Here is a 20,865-nt window from a genome sequence, read left to right as displayed (position 1 = left end):
TAATCTTGTACTGAAATAAAAGTGACCCTATTCTTTCTTCCTTGCTAATCGCTACCATTCCATCTAAAACCTTCTCGCCAAATCCTAATATACTTTGGATTTGTACCCTTCCCCTGCTTATGCCATATGTAGAATTTATTCCAATAATATATTTCCCTGTCCTTAAAACAGATTTTTAGAACACACTCACAACTGAGAGGAAATGATCATCTTTTCCAGAATATTGAGTTACCCTTTAACCAGGCTTTAAAATAATGACTAAATAGTGCCAAGGTTTGGATACTTTTTAATTTGTATGGAACTCTCTCATACCAAGGAAAATTCTGGTACCTGTATGCACTTTATACACGTATGTTTTGTTTCATTTGCCAAAAGCATTAAATGAAGATTTTTAAGAAATTGCCTTACCCAGTGAGTTTGACAGCGTGTGTCTGGAGCTTTTGATATTTGCTTGACTCTTCATTTGTTCTGGTAACATGTCTATATATCCCTGTCTTATAATGGAAGAAATCCTCATGGACTTGCATTATGGCTAAAATAAAACCCAACAGAATGAAACAGTTTGAAACAAATCTCTTTAAAAATTTCTAGAAATTCTCACAGAACAATCAATGGTTAAATTGCCAGGAGGAGAATCTAAGAAGGGACTTTGCAATTCAGCCTAATTCTCTTTCCTACTTGATTTAATTGCTGCAATTTTTGTTGTTGTTGTTCTCTTATAAAAACAGCTTTTAGCTATTTAGAATATTACTTAAGTACACATTATATCTTTAAAACACCATCTATTCTTAATTGACAGAGACACTATTACCAGGAATTGAAACCCTTGCAGAGAAGCCCCACTGCACTTGGCTAGTGATTGCTGTTTCTCCATTAACCTTGAACTTCACCATGAGCCTCTTAAAACTCCAATTAAGCTAGCAGTGAAGGGTGAACCTAGCAAACAGGGCTTAAAGTAATTGTCCTTAATCCTCGGAAGTAAATACAAACCTTTCCTTGGCGAGTTTGAATAAAAAGTAAACCTTTGGCAAAAGAATACTCTGACAAGATTTCAACCTCCCAGCTCCGGAGAGCTAAGCCACTGCTGTATTCTTTAGAAAGTAAGAGCTTATATTTGATAAAGCTCTCCTTCATTCCCTCACCTAGATTACTTCTTTTCTGTATCGTGTGCTGCTTTGTTGAAGGGCTTGGACAATTCAGGGTGAAGACTTTAAACTTCTAGAAGACATGAATTAAGAATATTTTTAGTTGGAACTAGATAAGTATACCTTGGTAAGTGCACAATGCTTGTCTATAATTAGTTTGACATGTTTTTTAAATAAAATAAAAACTAAGGTCACAAGCATTTGATAGATCCTAAAATGAAGCTTCTATTCCAAAGTCATATATAACTTTTTAATGTTCCACCTTTTATTTCCTTTTTTAATGTTTCATGCCTTTTCTGATGCTCTTTAAATATTCTCAAAAGAGGTTAAGTCTTCTTTATCTACTTTAAAATACATCTCCCCAAAAATAAATAAAATACATTCCCATAGGATTTTAAGAATTTATATAACTGTACTTTACACAGACCTTGTTTTGTTCTCTTTTCAGCACCTAAACTTATTTCTAATTCTACAGATTTTAGAAGAATGCACACCATGTTATTTATCCAGCATCCCATTGCCTTTTACATTCTTTTGTACTGAGAGAGGAGAAAATGCCGTATGTTAGCCCAGGCAACGCTGTGCAGACAAACAAGTTGCATCTACAGCAAGATGAGTCAACCAGCACTTGTATAAATGTGAAGATACTGCTAGGGGTTTTTCTCCTCTATAGAACCATTGACCCCTTAAGCTCTTCTCAACTCTCCCTAAGCATCAGTAATAAAATATACACTTCATTGCTGAGAAACAGTACCACCTGAAGAAGTGTGGGAGAGAGACCATCACAATTAACTTGAAGGGGGCTCCTTGCTTCAGTTTCTGACACCAAAACAGACTTGATGAACCCATAAAGATTAACTACATAAGTTACTGTAGTGCCATTTTACTTTTGGAAAGCTTCAGCAAACATATTACACAGCATTATAACAAGGGTACGGGCAAGATGGAGCCCACCTTGATGGCAGTTCTATCTCCTGCTCCTGGCTCAGGCTGGCAGGAGGTACGTTCTTGACAGATGTGTTGAATAATTTGGATTTCAACTTTACTATTTTAAAATGTTTATCTTTGATTCTTACTGTGATTCTTTTTATTATTTTTTATTTATTATGTGAAATTCATGTATATTTAAGTACTTGACCATAAAATAAACCTCCCAGGCTCTCAATTTTAAAGAATTATGATCCAAATTACTTCTGACTGATTAAAAGACAGAGAGAAACTTGAAACAGTACTACAATGACTTGAAGATTCAGAGAGCTTAAATAACTTGCCCAAAGTCATTTAAGTAGCAAATGCCAAAGGTGGAATTTTGAATTCAGCCTTGACTTACAACACTTTTGCTCCTTTAAAATCGTCACACGAACTTAACTTATTGAAGCATGCATGTAAATTACATGATTCCCCCAGTCTTATAACAGCCAGTAAAAATTACATAATTACAAGGAAAAAATTCTCATTTGTTTGTGTTTTGTTTAAGGTCCCAGGATTTTTAGAATTCAGTTCAGGACATGTTTAGTGTAAGCTCTAGTTTCTCAATAAATGTTAAGTGGTGATAATGATCAATAAAAATATTCCAACACAACTTAAAAATCCATGGTTTCTGCTAGAGGTCAGCACTCAGAAAAGCAAAAGTAGATGCTGGCCAATAATTCCTTAGGTATACATCAAATGTTTTACATTTAATTTTGGTTAATTTAAGTTGATTTGGTTCATTCCACTGCACTGATAATACATTTTGGGCCTTCACATGTTCACAACCTGAATTTCCATTTTAGGCCTCGCTGGGTCTGTTCTTCCATGCTCTTCAAGGCAATGTTTAGTACAGGAAACATACTCTATGAACTTATCTTCTTCATCCATTGCAGTGGTGCAAAATAAAATTCAATAGGGAAGCAGAGGAACTACATATCAGAGATGATATCTTAAAAATGAAAGTCAATGTAAACTCGGTATATTATTTTCTTATTTACTGCTAATTTACTATCCATAACACATCTACAAAATTGATCAAAATAAAAGGCATTTTATAAAACACAAAAATCACACTGACTTATTTAATTTATTTTGAGTTTATGGAAAAAGGAAAATATTTAGATTTTTTCCACTGCTAAAGCTTGATTTGTTTTCAATCCATTACCTAATCCCTTTAAAATGAAGGTGAGGAAATTTCTAATACTATGTGTGGTCCTTAAGTATAGACTGGATAATTAAATGAGCTCCACTACTTAGCATTCCATGTTTGACTGTCGGCTTGGCCCATGATCACTTTTGGAAAGACTTAGCAGACTTTCATCAAATGTGTTATTAATATTTAGGAATTCAATTTATGAATGTGTCTATCTTCTTAAAATAAAATGGCAGATAATGAAGGTATTAGGTAAACATATATCCTATAATTGTACTGATCTTAGAACTGTTGAACCTTTATGAACACTCTAAAAGTAAAAATTTTCTTTTATTCAGCTCCTTTTGCATGAATTAAAAGATAATATTGTTTATTAAAGAAATAAATAAGACACAACCATATTTCACTCAAGCTTACCTTGTACTGGTCCATTTTGCATGATTTCTTTCATGATCTCAGTTTCCTAGAAGGAAAAGTATCAATGAACATTGTTATCAGACCTATTTTCTATTGGTATCTATATCAGATCTGTTATCTACCTATATTTATTATCAGACCAAACCTATTGTTTGGTGTATATTAGGTGCCGTATCATCAATTTAAGAATTATACAATCCAATGTGCCTTGACCACTTATAATTTACTTTTAATCATGCCTTGAGGGGCACCTGGGTGGCTCAGTTGGTTAAGCGACTGCCTTCGGCTCAGGTCATGATCCTGGAGTTCCGGGATCGAGTCCCACATCGGGCTCCCTGCTCAGCAGGGAGTCTGCTTCTCCCTCTGACCCTCCTCCCTCTCATGCTCTCTGTCTCACAAATAAATAAAAAAAATCTTAAAAAAAAAAAAATCATGCCTTGAAATACTCACATGAAACACCACATTGACGGGCGCCTGGGTGGCTCAGATGGTTAAGCGTCTGCCTTCGGCTCAGGTCATGATCTCAGGGTCCTGGGATCGAGTCCCGCATCGGGCTTCCTGCTCCTTGGGAGCCTGCTTCTCCCTCTGCCTCTCTCTCTCTCTCTCTCTCTGTCTCTCATGAATAAATAAATAAAATCTTTAAAAAAAAAAAAAAAAAAAAAAAAAAAAAAAAAAAAAAAAAAGAAACACCACATTGATCAAGTTGCTAAAGACAAGATGCACCCATTTGTTTCACTGACTTTTACCACTGGTAATAATTTTGGAATGAAGAGGAAATTAAATAATAGCTTTTTCTGGTCACAAAAAAAAATAATTATGTTTTATCAGTGGAGACTTTGTCATCTCCATTCTTTTGACTAATTGAACCCCAGATGATTGTTTAGTGATGTTCCTCAGTGTGGCTATAGTATATAAATATCTCTATGCTGTCACCCACTGTGTGATCAGCCCTTAGTTAAAAGGCAGGTCATTCGTTTTTTCATTTGTTCATATATGTGCATTGATCACAGAGTATATACCAAAAACTAGAACAGAAACAAATATTGACCCTGTACCTATCCTCAAGGAATTTACATTTTGGTAGAGTAGAAAGACAGTAGCACAACTAATTGCATTATGATGTAATAAGTTCTATTACAGAGATAAGCACAAAGTTCCCAGGGATGCAAATGAAAAAGAAAAGTAATCCCATGTAGGAGTCAAGAAAAGGTCACAGAGAAGATGAGGTTTTGACCTGGGCCTTCACCCATGTGTTGGATTCTACCAGACGGAAATAGGTGGGATAACCACATGGGTCAGAGGAATCATCACCTGGGTAAGTAGAGAAGCATGAGAGAGAATGATGTATCTAGGGAGCAGACAGTAGTCCTGTTTATCAGGAGCATTTGGAGCAGGTGGAGGGGCATATGCAGGCAGGACAAAAGTCTGTAAAGGCAGTAGATCAGAGTCAAATCACAGAAGACCTATATGCCATGGTAAGAATACTAAACCGTATTCTGTAGGTAATTGAAAGCCACTCAAGGTTCAGATATTCACTGAAAGTGAGGTCTGGGTAACACTGATATGATGGAGTAAAATTTGTCCAGGCTTTCAACATGAAAAACTAGACTCTAAGGGAGTCATTTTCCCTTTATGGCTATGTCTACTTCAATTATTTTGTGGACTAAGGCAAAGGATTGACACAATGAGCTACTACCACCAAAAAGTCAGTGAAAAAAGGTCTGATTTAGCTTTTATTTGTCAAGTATGTAAATATATATCATATAATCATTCATGCTGCTAATATTACAAAGCTCAGAAATCTGAGAGTCTTTAATGAACACTTTAAGAATATAAACAATTAGGGGCGCCTGGGTGGCTCAGTTGGTTAAGCGACTGCCTTCGGCTCAGGTCATGATCCTGGAGTCCCGGGATCGAGTCACGCATTGGGCTCCCTGCTCGGCGGGGAGTCTGCTTCTCTCTCTGACCCTCCTCCCTCTCATGCTCTCTGTATCTCATTCTCTTTCTCAAATAAATAAATAAAATCTTTAAAAAAAAAAAAAAGAATATAAACAATTATATCTGAAAACTAGCATTATTTTAGAATATAATAGCTTTTAAATAGTTTAAATAATAGTAGAGCTCTATCTTTCTGAGAAAGTTAACCATTGTTAATTCTTTCCATTTAGACTTACGTTGGAGGAGACTCTGTATGGAGGAGAACATTGGTAGATCCTGTTCGATTTCTCGATGTTGTTGGGACATGGCTTGGTGGCATGCCGTTTTCCCCGCCCATCAGACCTACTTGCCATGGCGCAGCCATAATTGGTAGCATTTTGGTCCTTGAAAAGTGGATAGCATGCATGGGATACCAGTCTATGAAGAATAAGTAAAGAAGTAATATTTAGGAAAATGCCATAATATCCTATCTATGTGCAATTTTACTGAAAATTTATAAATTTTCCTGACTGCTTACATGTGTAACTTTCAAAATGTGAATTAATTCCAACATACCAGTTCAATATATTATACTCTTCCCTGCCCCTTCATTTTTATTATAATTTTAAAAGTCTCATTTTAATAAATAATTTATCTACAGTACAGAATTTCCTAAAGATGAAAAGTGACTGTCAATAAAATCTGTGGTAATATTAATAGGGGAAGTACTTCATCCTGCATCTATAATTATAATGTAGAAAAGCCAAGCTTAATGTGAAAAAGACAATTTTATTATGTTGAGATGGGGTATTTGATCAATGAAGTAAGTTTTGTAATTAAGGCTGTTTTGTTCTTGGTTTTACTTTTACATTTTTATTGAGTTAATAAATATCTCCTCATAAGATTTCAGTTATTATGTTTCTATGGTTCATGATATTTTGGGAGAAATACCATACAATAAGATAGTGTTAAAAGTTAATAGAGTAGAAAGTTATCAGACACATACAATGCACAAAAGATAAACAAAATAATTTTGATTTCTGATTTTGAAACTGAACATAGAAAAGTACAAATTATTTGGTACCAAAACTAATGTAATTTATTGAACATAGAAGAAGATCATAAGGAAAATAAACCATAAAATTGACTTTATATATATTCAATTTGAACTGGCCATAGAAGTACCCAATAAGATTGCTTCAGAAAAATTCAATAGTGTTCAACAGAGTAAGAGAATCTGAGCAAGGAGTGTGATGGAAGCAAAGCCATTAAAGACTATAAACACTTCAAAAAATTCTTGCATTAAACATACTGCTTTGGGGTAATGAGTGCCATTGATTGAATTGTGTCACCCAAAATTCATGTGTTGAACCCCCCAACGCCAAATGTGATGGTGTTTGGAGGGGCGTTTGAGAGATAATTCGCTTTAAATGAGGTGATGAAGGTGGGGTCCTCACACTGGCATTAGTGTTCTTATAAGCAGGGGAAGAGATACAAGTACTCTCTTTCCGCCACGTGAGCACACAACAAGAAGGCAAATGAGAAGAGGGCTCTCACGAGGACTAAATCAGCTAATATCTTGATCTTGGACTTCTCAGCCTTCAGACCTGTGGGATATAAAGTCCTATTGTTTAAGCTCCCCAGTCTATGGTATTTTGTTACGGTAACCTAAGCAGATCAACACAGTAAGATTTAGTTGGGTCTCAATGTTAATTTATATTTCTAAGCTTCTAAAGGGTATTAATTTTTGTCATAGTACAAAACAGAAGCCAACCAAGCACTACTATATCAGGAAGGTATCAGCCCAAGTTGTTCGTTTTAAGCACTACATTATTAAGCAAAATGTATGACATTTTTTTAAAGAAATTTGTTGCCACCCATCAATATCTGACATCCATGCTTTCATAGCACCTGACTGTTCTATAGCAAACCAAGAGGACTCAGTGGATGATAAAAGGACAGGGGAGCAGTACATATGTATACTACTAGTTATCAGCTGCAGTTTCCTTACCCAAATAACTTAGCTTTTAAGTAGATTAGCTCTTACAGTAGATATGAGGATGCATTAGGTATTACTACATGAGAGTAAGGAAATACAGCCTGCCTTCTCCCATCAAATGGGGCAGTGACACTTAATGATGTTGATAAGTCGAGGCAACCATAAATTCTTTATTTTATTCATCTCATTCTTAATCTAATTTCTACCTGGCATTATCCACCTACTTGAGTAACGAAAGACTCAGCAAAGGTATCAGCAATATCAACTACTCTATTCCCATTGAGACTCAGTAGAGCCATTTAGCTCAGAGCAACAAGAAGACAATGCTTACTTGAGTCTTTCCATTAATTTAGTGAGGAATGTATACATTCTTCAAATAATTGCTTCCAATAGCGTATAATCTTAGTAGATACCAAATATAGTGTATATTTAAATGTAATGCACACATTTATCTAGATGTAGCATATATTTATTTTCAGTAAAAATCTTGCAATTTATTTTTTTCCTTATTGACCCCAAACAGAACTTATAAGAATCCTAGAAACATATGTTGGGCAGCTATTTACCCACGTTTTCTCAGGAACCACCAAGCCCTATCGATGCTTCCACTATTGCATCCATGTCGGTTCTTGGCACAGCAGGAGATCAAATTTTGAGGGGATAGATTGGCTGTGTATTGACCTTTGGACTGAATTGCTATTCGGTCAGCTGCCACACCTGTTTCAAATAGAATACTCATTAATATTCAAGTGGCACATGACATTTTTAATAATTTACATAGCCCTTTTTTTGAATCCTAGTCTTCAGAACTTAATGTAATTTAAAATTAAAAATGAATGTCATTAATATATCTCTGTATTCCAGCAAAGTCAACTGGGTCATAATTTCAGTCATAATTTTTATCCAATTTTGGTATTGCTCAATTGTCTTATTGACTTCAAAGACTTTTCTAGTCTCTTGTTCCTTTCATGTTCTATACACTTATGAATTTTTCATTAAGAAATCTGTCAAGTGAAACTCCTCGAGGGCAAGAATCATATCTCATTTACATTTGTAACTACTCCTGTACCTCACATATAGTCATGGATAAATATATAACTTTTGAAATGAGTACAACTAAATGGAGGAAATCAGAAAAAACTTATCATAGAAATACCAACTGGAAATTCACCCATGTTAATCTGATATATTGGAATAAACTGAATCCTTGGTTTTTAAACCAGTATCGAGGTTAACCACTCTGAAAACCATTCATTAGCTAATCTATACTACTATGAATCTTATAAAATATCTAAAAACAACATAGCACATATTTATTCTCATAATATTTTGAAAATTATGATCCTAATCTTATTACATAGACATGGAATTCACCTTGTTTATACTTGATATAAATTTATAACAATATAAAATTCCCATGGTGGTTGTTAATCAGTTCATTCCTTTTCCCAGCACATATTTATTGACTGCCTACGAGGGGAGAAGCACTGTACTAAGCACTAAAAATTACAATAATGAACAAGAGTCACAATGCTACCATCACAGAATAATAAACTAGGGAAATTAATCCACCAGTAGCAGAAAACTATTTAGGCTATCTTTTTGATACGAATGATGAGATCATGGGAAAATTTTGGTACAAATTTTTGTTGTTGCTGGATGGCTGGTATAGTTTGTTCTTGATATTTCAACTTAGTTACTTTTCATTAAAGGCAACAAAGTTGTAAACTTTCTTTTATTCATCCAATTTTCTCAGAAGAAGTTATAGCTTTTGCCCATCAAAACTGTCTGTATACTGGAACTTCTCAAGGTGCTAATTTAGAATTATTCTAAAATAATTCATTTTTAAATAATTCATTACATATATATTTCTGTATGTACAGGGTTTTTATGTAACTACAGCATATGTACAATTCTGTAGTGCAATTTTGGCACATTTTAAATTCTCAATATCTGTTCAATCTATAACCTCCTACTTCCTTCTCGATTCCCACCTCTTACTGTGTGGGGATATATTTTATAAGAGCAGATGACATTCTACTATGACCTCTGCTAGTCTCAAGGAATTAACTCCCTCTTTCGTAGAGGAAAATAGAAAATTTTTGATGTTTTGACTTTCAGTACAATGGTTCAGAATCCAATGTAAATTTGAAAATGGTAGTGTAACTATTATCTAGTTCAAAAACCACTTGGGACAACAGCAGTCAAGGAATCAGTAACCTGGCTTCCAGGATCATTTCTGAGATAGGATAAGTCATTTTATCTACTGTAACTCTTCTATAAAAACAAAGGCTTGAAAAATTTGACCTCTAAGATCCCTCCCAGCCCCATGAATCTGTAGATTTCAACTTAAGGATAAATATTTTAAATTCCAACGGGACACATGTTGTTCTTCTCAGACATTTCTCAATCTCAGTGAGTGTTTAATCCAAATTCACTTGAAATATTTAAGAATGACTCAGCTCAGCGAATTGTTTCCCACCCTCCTTTTGAAAACTGTTATTGGCTTTTACCTCTGAGACACACTCTACCATTTCCCCTGCTTATTTATTCTATCTCTACATTTGCCTCTGACAAGCATCACCCGCCCCCCATTTCAAACTCTTTCACCTCTTCAGCTTCTGACATTGTCCTTGAATTGTATTTGGCTGCATACCTATTGTTTTATATATGTTTATTTTTAAATGTCTTCTTTATTCCATTTAATAGCTTTTAGCTTCTTTGAAAAACATTTTTTTTCTTATTTTAACTATTACTTTCTGATGTAATTATCTGGATCTTTAAAAGAACCTAGTTTATTCTTTTCTTTGCTTAACACACTCAGAAAAAAATAGCTTAAGCCTGAATATAAAACCATGTCATCTGAAACCTCAGAAGTGTTGAAAACCCTCTTTCTGCTGTTTTGGTGAATTAGGTAGGTGGGCAAATCCAGACATAGCCCTGGGCTGAGGCCATCAGTGGGACTGTGTCCTGGGGATACCAAAGTACACCATCCAAATCAGGCTAGCAAGTTACTCTCACTATTTAACCAGCAACATCTTTCCTAAGACATCTTCAGAATACTGGTGTAACTTCAATTTAAAGCAAAATTCTTATATATCATCTAAGAGGTGTAATACATTAACCACATGAACATAAAATGACAAATGTTTTATCTGATTAAATATCTCCCTACCCATGTGAAACAAGGCTCAAACAGGTCCCCCGTGTGGATTGCTAGTAAGTGAGGACAAATATCAGAAATCCAGAAAACATTTGTTTTAGAGTAGGAAGTAGCATAGGCTTAATAGATAAAGCCATTCCAGAGGTAAGCTTGGCCAAAGGTACCATTTCTAGAACAAACTAGCTGACATATGAAGCAATGATATTTGGACAATTATATCAGTAATTTTCTGTCCAAAATAGTATCACGCTTCAGAGCTGGTTTCTCTGCGAATCTATGTCCCTATTTTACAATGCTTTCTGTGCTAAGACTTTAGAATTCTGAGCACTCTTGGAATTACCTTCAGAGCCTAGAACATAGTTTTATGAAGATCTTTGATAGTAGTCAATCAACATCATGTTAGGTTATTTGCTGGAATATAATTTAGAGACTAAATCTTAAGATTAACCTGAGTATTGATTTATTGGACCTGTGAACTTATATGAAAGTAATTATAAAAAGTAATATTCCTCACACTTTTGAAGTAACAGCAATACTAATTTGGAAGCTACTCATAACTTTGGAGTCAAAAGCTACGAATTTACTTTCACCTAAAATGATAAAACCCATTTAATCCATTATTATTTTGTTCTGAAGTGTTTCTTTACATCAAAGTAATTTAATAATAAGGTATATTTTTGAAAATTTATAAAGAGAAAAGAATATAAGAATCATATAAGTATGTGTAAGTTTGTATTAGTATTACAGATAATATTATGAATAAAGACATACGTTATACTCTTCTTATCATCTGGCCTTAACTCTCAAAGGACAAACAAATTTTGGCAACTTTTCTTTGTTGCTCTTTTGATTTATTCTCCATTTAAAATTACACCCTAAAAATCAAGACCAATTTTCAGAGTGAATATGGATTTTTATATAATGTTCAAGCTGCTTTATCTGCTCTGAATACAATTTTATTTTAATTGGCCAAATGTTAATATTTCAAAATTCTGAATTTCAAAATCTTTTAATTACTGTCCCAGAACCTTGACTTAAAGGGAGAATCATAAGGAAGTAACTAAAATGACTTTATTACTTGCAGTAGAAAATGCCCATGATGCAGCACAATTTTTTTGATCCAATGGGCCATGAGTCCATCCAGGCCATTTATAAGAAGCAATAAAAAACTCTGGAAGATCAGTTGTTTCAGGTAAAGAAGCCTAAGGAAGAGAGGCAGACATCAGATGTCTTCAAAGGTATCCCACTAGCCATTATAAGAAAATGCCATGATCTTTCATAATATTTATCATTATTTTTTTAATTTCATACATTCATGTTTTCTGAATGACATCCCTGAAAGGTATTAGTAGTGTAGGATTTCTATTTCATATATGTTTAAAAATAATTCAATGCAGGGAATCTTAACACAGAGCAAAATCATAAGAACAAGATGTAGAATTTTTTCTGAGATACCATACAGTGCAATAATTTTAGCCAATGTTTCTATCATCTTGAATGAGAGTTGGGGTCACCCATATGTAAGAAGACATGGTGTTATTTAAATTTGGCCTCAGAAATTACATTTACTTTTATGTCCTTTCTTATGTTAGAGAGTGTGATTCTGTATGAAGTTAATGAAGTTTCAGCTGCTGTCTTTCCAAGAAGGTAAATTAAATGTTATGGACCTTGCTCCGTTCAAGTCACTCAAAGAAAATCTCAAACACAATACCCTATTTTTTTCCCAAACTTTTCTACAGAGTGATAACTTTCACTTCCATAAATAATGACTCAACCCAAATAAGGATTTTGTTTATTAATTTTTATCACTTATACACACACATTCACATACATCATTTTTGAGAGTGTTTTAAAGTTTTCAATTTTTTTCTCAATATTTTATCTTCTCAATAGCTCTATGTTGTGTAATCATGGCAAATATTATTTACTCTATTTTATGAATGAGGAGACAAACTTCTAAAAGTTAAATGACATGCTAAGGTTAAATAAGAAATACCCCTGAAACCAGATCCAGGTTTTAGAATTCTTAACACTAAGCTCCATCTATCATTTCCTTACTTTATCAGAAATACATCGATATTTTACAACAAAAGTAAAATGTCTATAAAAACTAAAATTTTATCTATTTAAAAATATTATGATTATGCTTTCCATTAAACAAGTTGGGCTACTGCTCCAGTATCTTGCAAACAAAATTACTTCTGACAAGTACATAATTGCTTCAGAGACTAAAGGAAGATTTGGAATTTACATGTCAGCTTGAAAAGGTATCCCTCCAAAATATTTATAAATTTGAATTTTAATGAGAGAGTTCAGTTTTGATGAACTAGAAAGAAACTATTATCACCCAATAAGAAAGTTATTAAATCCTGAGTTCCATTACTAAAAACACTGCTATTTAGATGATGGAAGAAAAGTACAGAAAATGTCAAGCAGATCACAGTAGAGTGCCTGCATGATACTTTAAGAGCAGTATCGTGGAAATCTAGGTGATGTTAGATCTTTATGCCATTAGACTGACCACACTGCAGAAGCCTAGAGTTGGAGCAGAATAAATTGACTGCTCTGAATAGATAGTTCCAGAGAGATAGATTCACTCTCCAAAGGAATCTAACTGCGATGGAAATACACTTATCTTATTAATTACTGATACCTTCCAACTTTATTGTCATTGCCTTATCAGTGTGCTTTTAAACATTTATAGTACTAAGTGGTCTCAAGTTTCCAGAAAAACAGGTGCAGTGCTGGTTGTTACTTTATCACTTTATAATTTAATAAAATAGATAGGATATCTTCCTTCTACTCTATTGAAGCAATAAAGATATAACTATTACATCAAACACATTTCAGCCTGGTTGAGTTATTTAAAATTTGACTTTCATATGCCCAAACCTACCAGGATGCTTTGCACATAGGAGGTATTCAATAAATATCTCATAATGATGAGGAAATATAGATCTAATTGGTGGGTTTCATCTCTCTTTTTTTTTAAAGATTTTATTTATTTATTTGAGAGAGAGAGAATGAGAAAGAGAGACCACAAGAGAGGGGGGAGGGTCAGAGGGAGAAGCAGACCCCCTGCTGAGCAAGGAGCCCGATATGGGACTCGATCCCAGGACTCCAGGATCATGACCTGAGCCGAAGGCACTCGCTTAACCAACTGAGCCACCCAGGCGCCCGGTGGGTTTCATCTCTTAAAAAAATGTTTTTCTCCCTTAGGCACATTAAATTAAATTATAAATATCAGTCTGCTTTTGTTTTTATGATTTATTACTTAAAAAAATACTAACGGTTCATCCTTCTCAATAAGATAAGACAATAGAGAAATAACAAGCAAAATGGCATTTTTATTGAAAACATACTTACCAACCCATTAAGCCAGATCCAATTCAAAAAGATCACCTATTGGATCTTTCAGAATTTTTATCATTTATTTAATATTGCTTTTCCTAAAAATAAACCCATAGGATTTGAAGATCAACAGGCACATACTATGTTGCAATTTTATTCTTCTTATGATATCAGATAATCTGATGAATAAACAAAGAGCAAATCTTATATCCCATTATTCCATAATTATTGTATGCCCCTGTAAAGTAAGAGTGTTTCTAAGGGCTTATAAATAAAGGTAAGCATCACAGAATAATAGCTTTTAGGAATTGGTAACACAAGTTTGGCTTCAACGCATACTTTTTGTGTGTGTATGTCAAAAAGATACCTTAATAAAGCAAAAGAATCAAGAGTATCAGCTGAGAGTGACAGAAATTTCAAAGTGACAGTGGCTTTTATTTTTAAAAAGATTTACACAGTGGTATATGGGCATTTTTAATTTTTTCAACTGTAATGCTAAAAAAGTTTCAGTCATAATCTAGTCGTATTTCCAAATTAACATTAGTCAAATTTGAGGTTAAATTTGAACAGTCTCCCTGCTTCAATATTTCTATTTAAAATTAGAGATCAAAAATATTGTGAATATAAAAATTAAAGGCAATGGTGAACACTGGAGAATTTTTTACAGTACTTCCTGCATTTAATTGAATGAAAATCTCTGAAAGAGTAATGCAAACATAATCACAGAGCAGCTTGAGAACACTCTAGTCAAATTCTGGACATTCTGGACATTCTTACTCTGAGCCCATATCTCCACAATATCCACCATGTGAGTGACCGCCCCTATCTCTAGCTGCACTTTCCTCCACTTAAATTTGGATAATCAGAGTGACCTGAGAATCAAAAGAAGGCAACAGAGAATATCATTCTGTTCTGCCCTTCACGATCCAAGGCCATGAATACCAAGAAATTTCTTCTAAACTATTTGATATTAGAGAGGATAGGGCTAATTTACCGGTTGCAAATGGCAAAATGAATTTTTCACCTTCAACGATATTTGTCTTCATGTTTTTAATTCTGGAAGGATTAGCTTGGATATTTCTCTAGTTTTAATTTATAGGGTAATTTACCTAATTATCTATAAATATCAATATTTCATGATCATACTATGGCAGGTAGTGCTAATTCTTTTTTAATCCTTCCCTTTTCATAGGATTTCCCCTTATTCATAGAAATAACAACTTTAGCTCATCACATGCAGCTCAGAAAAAATGACCGCATTCCCTAGTCCTCCTTGACTACTATGTGTGGCCACCTTACTAAGTACTGGCCTCTGGGATATAAGCCAAAGGGTTATCAGCAGTTTCTGAGAACTTTCTTTAAGAGACAAATGGCACTTCACTTTTGTTCCTTTTTATTGATTTTCTTTTATTTTCCTGCTAACAGAAATTATTTTCCTGCTACAGATAGACATGGAGCAGCCTTTTTGAACCACAACAGGACTTTGGATATAAAGACTGGAAAACAGAACAAGAAGGAAGAAGTCTGGGTCTCCAATACCATGGAGTGTAATTCTAATGAAGGACCACCCATCTCCAGATTTGTTGGTGGTAGCCCAATTCTTATGTTATTTAAGTCACTGTCATTTTGAATTTTTGTCTCTCTCAGATGAGCCTAATCATAATTAAAATAGCACACATATCTGATACTAAATTTGCTAGGGAAATACCATATTTCACTGAAGGCAGGACATCATTAACTATAAGAAGCATCCCAATTCTAAAGGCATAAAGAAGTGAAGACAATAAGCATCTAGAAATTGATGAACTATGATATATCCTCAAATGAGTTTCTTAGAACACTAGTTCTGGGGGAATTGTAATAGATAATTACAAAAGAAGGAGTTGACTAATCTAACAGTTCTGAAAAACACTGGTTTTGAAAATTAAGTAGATTTTTGTCCTCACTGCAATACTTTTTTACAAGCTACCTAAGTGTTGTGAGACTCCAGGAAGTGGAAATCATATTCATGGTTTTAAATGTTCATGACCCAATGCCAAATATTTTATTTCATCTTATTTCATTTCATTTCACATCCTTTTGATTGTGAAGCAGATCAAAGGACTATTGTTTCCTGGAACATGCTCTGGGAAGAACCATAGTCTAGACTAGATAACCCAGGTTTGGGAATAGCCCAGAGAACAGGTGCTTGTTCTATCAACACACAAACCACCTCAGGAATCCACTTTTCACAGCCCCAGATATTTATTCACAGAGAGGGAAAAAAATAAATTTTCACATTTCTTTTTGGAGATTTGCCTTGTGGTGATCAGTTCAGCCCCACGATGTTGTTCAAGTCATGTTCAATTATATCACAGTGTTATGCACCAGACTGCAACTGGTACAGAAAAATAAAACTGAGAACTAAAAATTCAAAAACTGACGTGAGAGATAAGACACTGCCACAAGCTCATTCTGCCACAAGTTAAGCTGAATAAGGAGTGAGGCAGGTTATGTATTTTATAAGGTTTCTCAAAGGGTGTGGGGTCCCATTCTGGGAAGGAGGGAATGGAGGCCTAAGCACGTGCTTCAATGCTCTTGGAATTTTAAAAATCTTAATTCAGAGACAGTAAGAACTGGCATCGTAATCTGTCCCTCGCTCTTTATCTACATAGATGAGAAGTTTCTGAGATGAAGGGAGGAAAATATATGCTTAAACAGACTCCACCATGACATCTAACTGTGCCCCTCTTATGCAGCATCATTGGCACCTGCATTTTATAAAGTTATTCAAGCCTGATGCCATTTGCCTATGTTCACATATGTGGGAGCTAAACATCACTTTTATGGGGAAAATGGTCATTTTTGTTTCATATTATATAAAGAACCAAACCATATAACTGTGTCCTTCACTTTTCTAGTTAGTGTTTCATTTTTTACAGAGGCTTCTTTTTACAAAGGTGACAAACATATTTGGAGTCAAGCAGATTACTTTTAATCAAATAAAAAATTTCAATAGCCTATGGAGGGTTACAAACTACACTTGGTAATATTCCCTTTGATTTTTTCCAAGGGTACTTCTCATCCCTCAGTACTTGCTATCATTGAAATATACTTCAGAAAGGAAAAAAAACAAATTCCTCCTATTATAACTAATGACAATAGAAATAAATCCAGGGGTACTGGATCTGCCTTCAGCTCAGGTCATGATCCCAGGATCCCGGGATTGAGCCCCACATCGTTGGGCTCCCTGCTTAGTAGGGAATCTGCTTCTCCCTCTCCCCCTCCCTGCCACTTGTGCTCTCTCTCAAATAAATAAATAAGTTTTTTTAAAAAAGAAAGAAATCCAGTCTGTCAATACTGAATAGTATCTAGACAATGATCAAGTATTCAGACAATTAAATTTTCATTCCTCATCTCAATGATTGGTGGCTTTAAGAGTTATTATATAATACATAAAATATTTTACTTTAACTTCCAACAAACCATAAACACATTATTTTTCCTGTGTTAGTAATTCCAACTAAAACACACTGAAATCATTCATATTGGGTGACTGGGAAAAGATGTTATACTAGTAAGCTGTAAGATTGATGAAGAAATTTTTCAAACATCTGTAACAACTTTGTTCACTTCATTGTTCTCCCTGGGGAATCAACAACAACAAAAGTATCTTAAAAAATTTTTTTAGCTGAGACAAGTATAGAAGTGAGCTCTTAATTTCCCCATTTCTGTTTGAAAACAGTATTTTTCACTCAAAATATTTGCAATATTTATAATAGGATAGAACACAGTGAAGCTTCTTAAAGTTATCTCCCAAATTTAAAAGCACTTGAACATTATGTCTGGAAAAACATTCAGGTACAAAGCTGTTAATTTGATTAGATTAGATTTGGATATGATATGACTTGATCTGATTTGATTTGATTTAGGAGCATAGTAGAAGAACTTCCAGGTTCACCAGAAATATGTAAAGTCCATCAAGGCCAATAAATCCAGAGCTATACCTTTCTTTATGAAATAAAAATCTCCAAGTGATGAAGCTTTTGATAATTTAGTTCTTACTAAATTAGTAATAAGGAATAGTAGAGAATTGACCCTACTATTCTCCCAAGATTAATCCAAGGGAGAAAAAACAACTTTATATGGTATATGATAACATTTCTGTTATATATGTATATAATGTGATATATAACAAGCACTTCTCTTTCAGCATTTCATGGACTTCTAATAACCCAACAAGCAAGGTATCACTGCCATCACCATTGCACAGAGGACGAAACGGAGGCAATAAGTGAAAGAGCCAGACTGAGCTCCAAGTGCACTGGCTCCAGAGCTCATGTTCATCATGGTAAATGGAATGGTGCCCACATGGGTAAACACACTAGCTCACACATGCCTATTAACAGACTTCAACTGTGATGTTTCTGCTGGCTCAAAAGGATGTGAGTCAATGCCAGGTTTGTTTGCATGCTGTCATAATAATTGGTTGTCTCCATTGTTTTCTTTCTGAGACACTGAGAAAGTTCTGATTTATCCCTAAATATACTTCTGCTCTAGTGTGCATTTTCAGTAGGAAGATATAATGCACCATTACACAAATTTATTTGACCACAGATAGGACACCTTTATTCCTAAGCTTGCAAGATTGCTGGTCTATGGAACACATGTTGAGAAATATTGAAATAAGGGTCAAACCATGTCATAGCCTATTTTGTAGTTTAAGGAGACAAAATTCTCAATAGGCAGAATTTGAATTTCTTGTGGGGAGCTGTAGTCCTTCTGATGGCCAGCTCCCAATCAATCCCATTGTGAATCTATCCATACAGCATACAAAGTTTCAATGGAGTGCCAGGGGATGGTTAATTCATCCAACAGTTCTTAACACTTTTAGTGTAGAACCATTTAGAACAGAACTGTCCAATCAAGACATCACTTTGAACAATCTCAAACTAAGAAAACCTTCCAAAAAAGGGGAAAGGAGCAGGGAAGGAGAAGGAGGCAAACCATAAGAGACTCTTAATTATAGAGAACAAAGTGAGGGTTGATGGAGGGGAGGTGGGCAGGGGATGGGTTAAGTGGGTGATGGGCATTAAGGAGGGCACTTGTTGTAATGAGAACTGGGTGTTATATGTAAGTGATGAATCACTAAATTTTACTCTTGAAACCACTATTACACTCTATGTTATTAACTAACTAGAATTTAAATAAAAACTTGAAACAAACAAACAAAAGAGAAAACCTTCAAGGAAAAAAAAAATAGGCATGCATTCACCAACTAGCCAGCTTTTGTTGACCTGACACCAGACATAATCATTCCAGTGTGGATGAAGTGAGTCTTCATATACAACAAAGAGTTGCATGGTCTGAACAATGTGCCTCTCAGCCTTCTTTTTTCCCTTTTTTTCACTTCCTCTCATGCACTCTACTTGTACACAGGGAAAATAGTAAGTTTATGCTTCCTTTTTGTCTGTCCTCACTTAGGATTGTCATCCAGGAAGGGCTCCCCAAAACCCTAGAGTTAACTTTTTTTCATCCTCCACTATCAACATCTTTCTACTCTCCACTGTTACTAACCACACTCTACAAATATTCATTTGGATTGAATGAATTCATATAGATTCAACAAATCCATTTAGGTCATATCTATATGATCATAGAACTCTTTGTACAATGCCTACTGATATTTCTCTAACTCATGCTCAGCAGATACATTATGGGAATAGTGACTTAACCCAAGGAATGAAATCAGGAATCCAGACAGGGAAGGGAAGAGCTTTCCCAGAAACCAGGAAGGACTCATGGCTCATCTTTCCCACCCCGGATAAAGAATTATATGAACCCCAACTCTCATCCAGGTAACATGGTCAAGGAAAGGAAGATGTTTTGGGGGTGGGAATGCAGTGAGGTTCCTCAACAAAATCATTACCAGTCTTGGCAACTGCCTACCTACGGTAGGTAGTTCTACACATAGACCAACCTATGTTGAAAATCATATTAAAAAAAAAAAAGTTGGAAAAAAGTGAGGAGAAAAAAGTTATCCAGAAACATATCTACAAAAAAAGAACTCATCTGCACTGTACTTTGAGGCAAGTTGATGTATTGAGATATTTTCTATGTAGTCACCAGGCTAAAAATTAACATGTCTTTCTGTAGTAACTAGTTCAACTCGGTTCACTTCCTGCAAGTATGTCTTATATTTCTGATTTTCTTATATCTCCAGATATTAGGACAACTCTAATACTCAGAAACTTTCTGAAAGACCCTCAGTCCTCAAGCTACTATGCCCTAGAAATAAGAAGCTATTTCCTTGCCTTACATCATAAGTGGGTAATGGAACTCTTACAGATCAGCCAAATTTTCCTTATTGCTTTCCTGGAATAAGATGACAACTATATTACACTAATTCATAGCACTCAGCAATTTTAATTCTCCCAAAGTACTAATCATTAGGATTTTTCATTTAAATATCACCACAAAGACTTTCATGCAAACAAATCTCTAGCAGCCAATAAATGACGAATTAGAATTGGACTTCCTTTTCTATACTGAGGTGAGTGACAACCTCATATTCTCTAGAATATAAAATATTCCAGGTTACAAAAATTAAAGCTTAAAAAGGAAAGGTTAGAAATAATCCAGAGAAAATGTATATAGACACCCAAATGAGTATTTGGCTGACTGGGCCCTTAATAAAAGGGAAAGAGTAATCCTTATAAAGGGAGTGAATTTATTCTTTTCTTAAATAATTCTTCCTCTTTTTTTTTCC

The 20,865-nt window shown here is 34.6% G+C and overlaps 1 protein-coding gene across 1 annotated transcript in view; it reads right to left on the bottom strand.

Annotated features, from left to right (window-relative positions):
- The window catches only part of TINAG (tubulointerstitial nephritis antigen), an 88,947-nt gene that overhangs the window by 52,779 nt on the left and 15,303 nt on the right, over positions 1-20,865 (bottom strand). Inside the window, exons 5-9 of the mRNA XM_064597025.1 lie at positions 11,845-11,968; positions 8,170-8,320; positions 5,862-6,042; positions 3,688-3,733; positions 409-532 (exon numbers count right to left, since the gene is read on the bottom strand). Coding sequence (XP_064453095.1) covers positions 409-532; positions 3,688-3,733; positions 5,862-6,042; positions 8,170-8,320; positions 11,845-11,968 — 626 coding nt within the window. The remainder of the gene's footprint in view (positions 1-408; positions 533-3,687; positions 3,734-5,861; positions 6,043-8,169; positions 8,321-11,844; positions 11,969-20,865) is intronic.

The sequence above is a fragment of the Mirounga angustirostris genome, unplaced genomic scaffold, assembly GCF_029215605.1.
Source record: "Mirounga angustirostris isolate CCGP_5_RB_7025 unplaced genomic scaffold, mMirAng1.0.hap1 SCAF_8, whole genome shotgun sequence".
Lineage (NCBI taxonomy): Eukaryota > Metazoa > Chordata > Mammalia > Carnivora > Phocidae > Mirounga > Mirounga angustirostris.
This window is presented reverse-complemented; position numbering and strand designations above follow the sequence as displayed.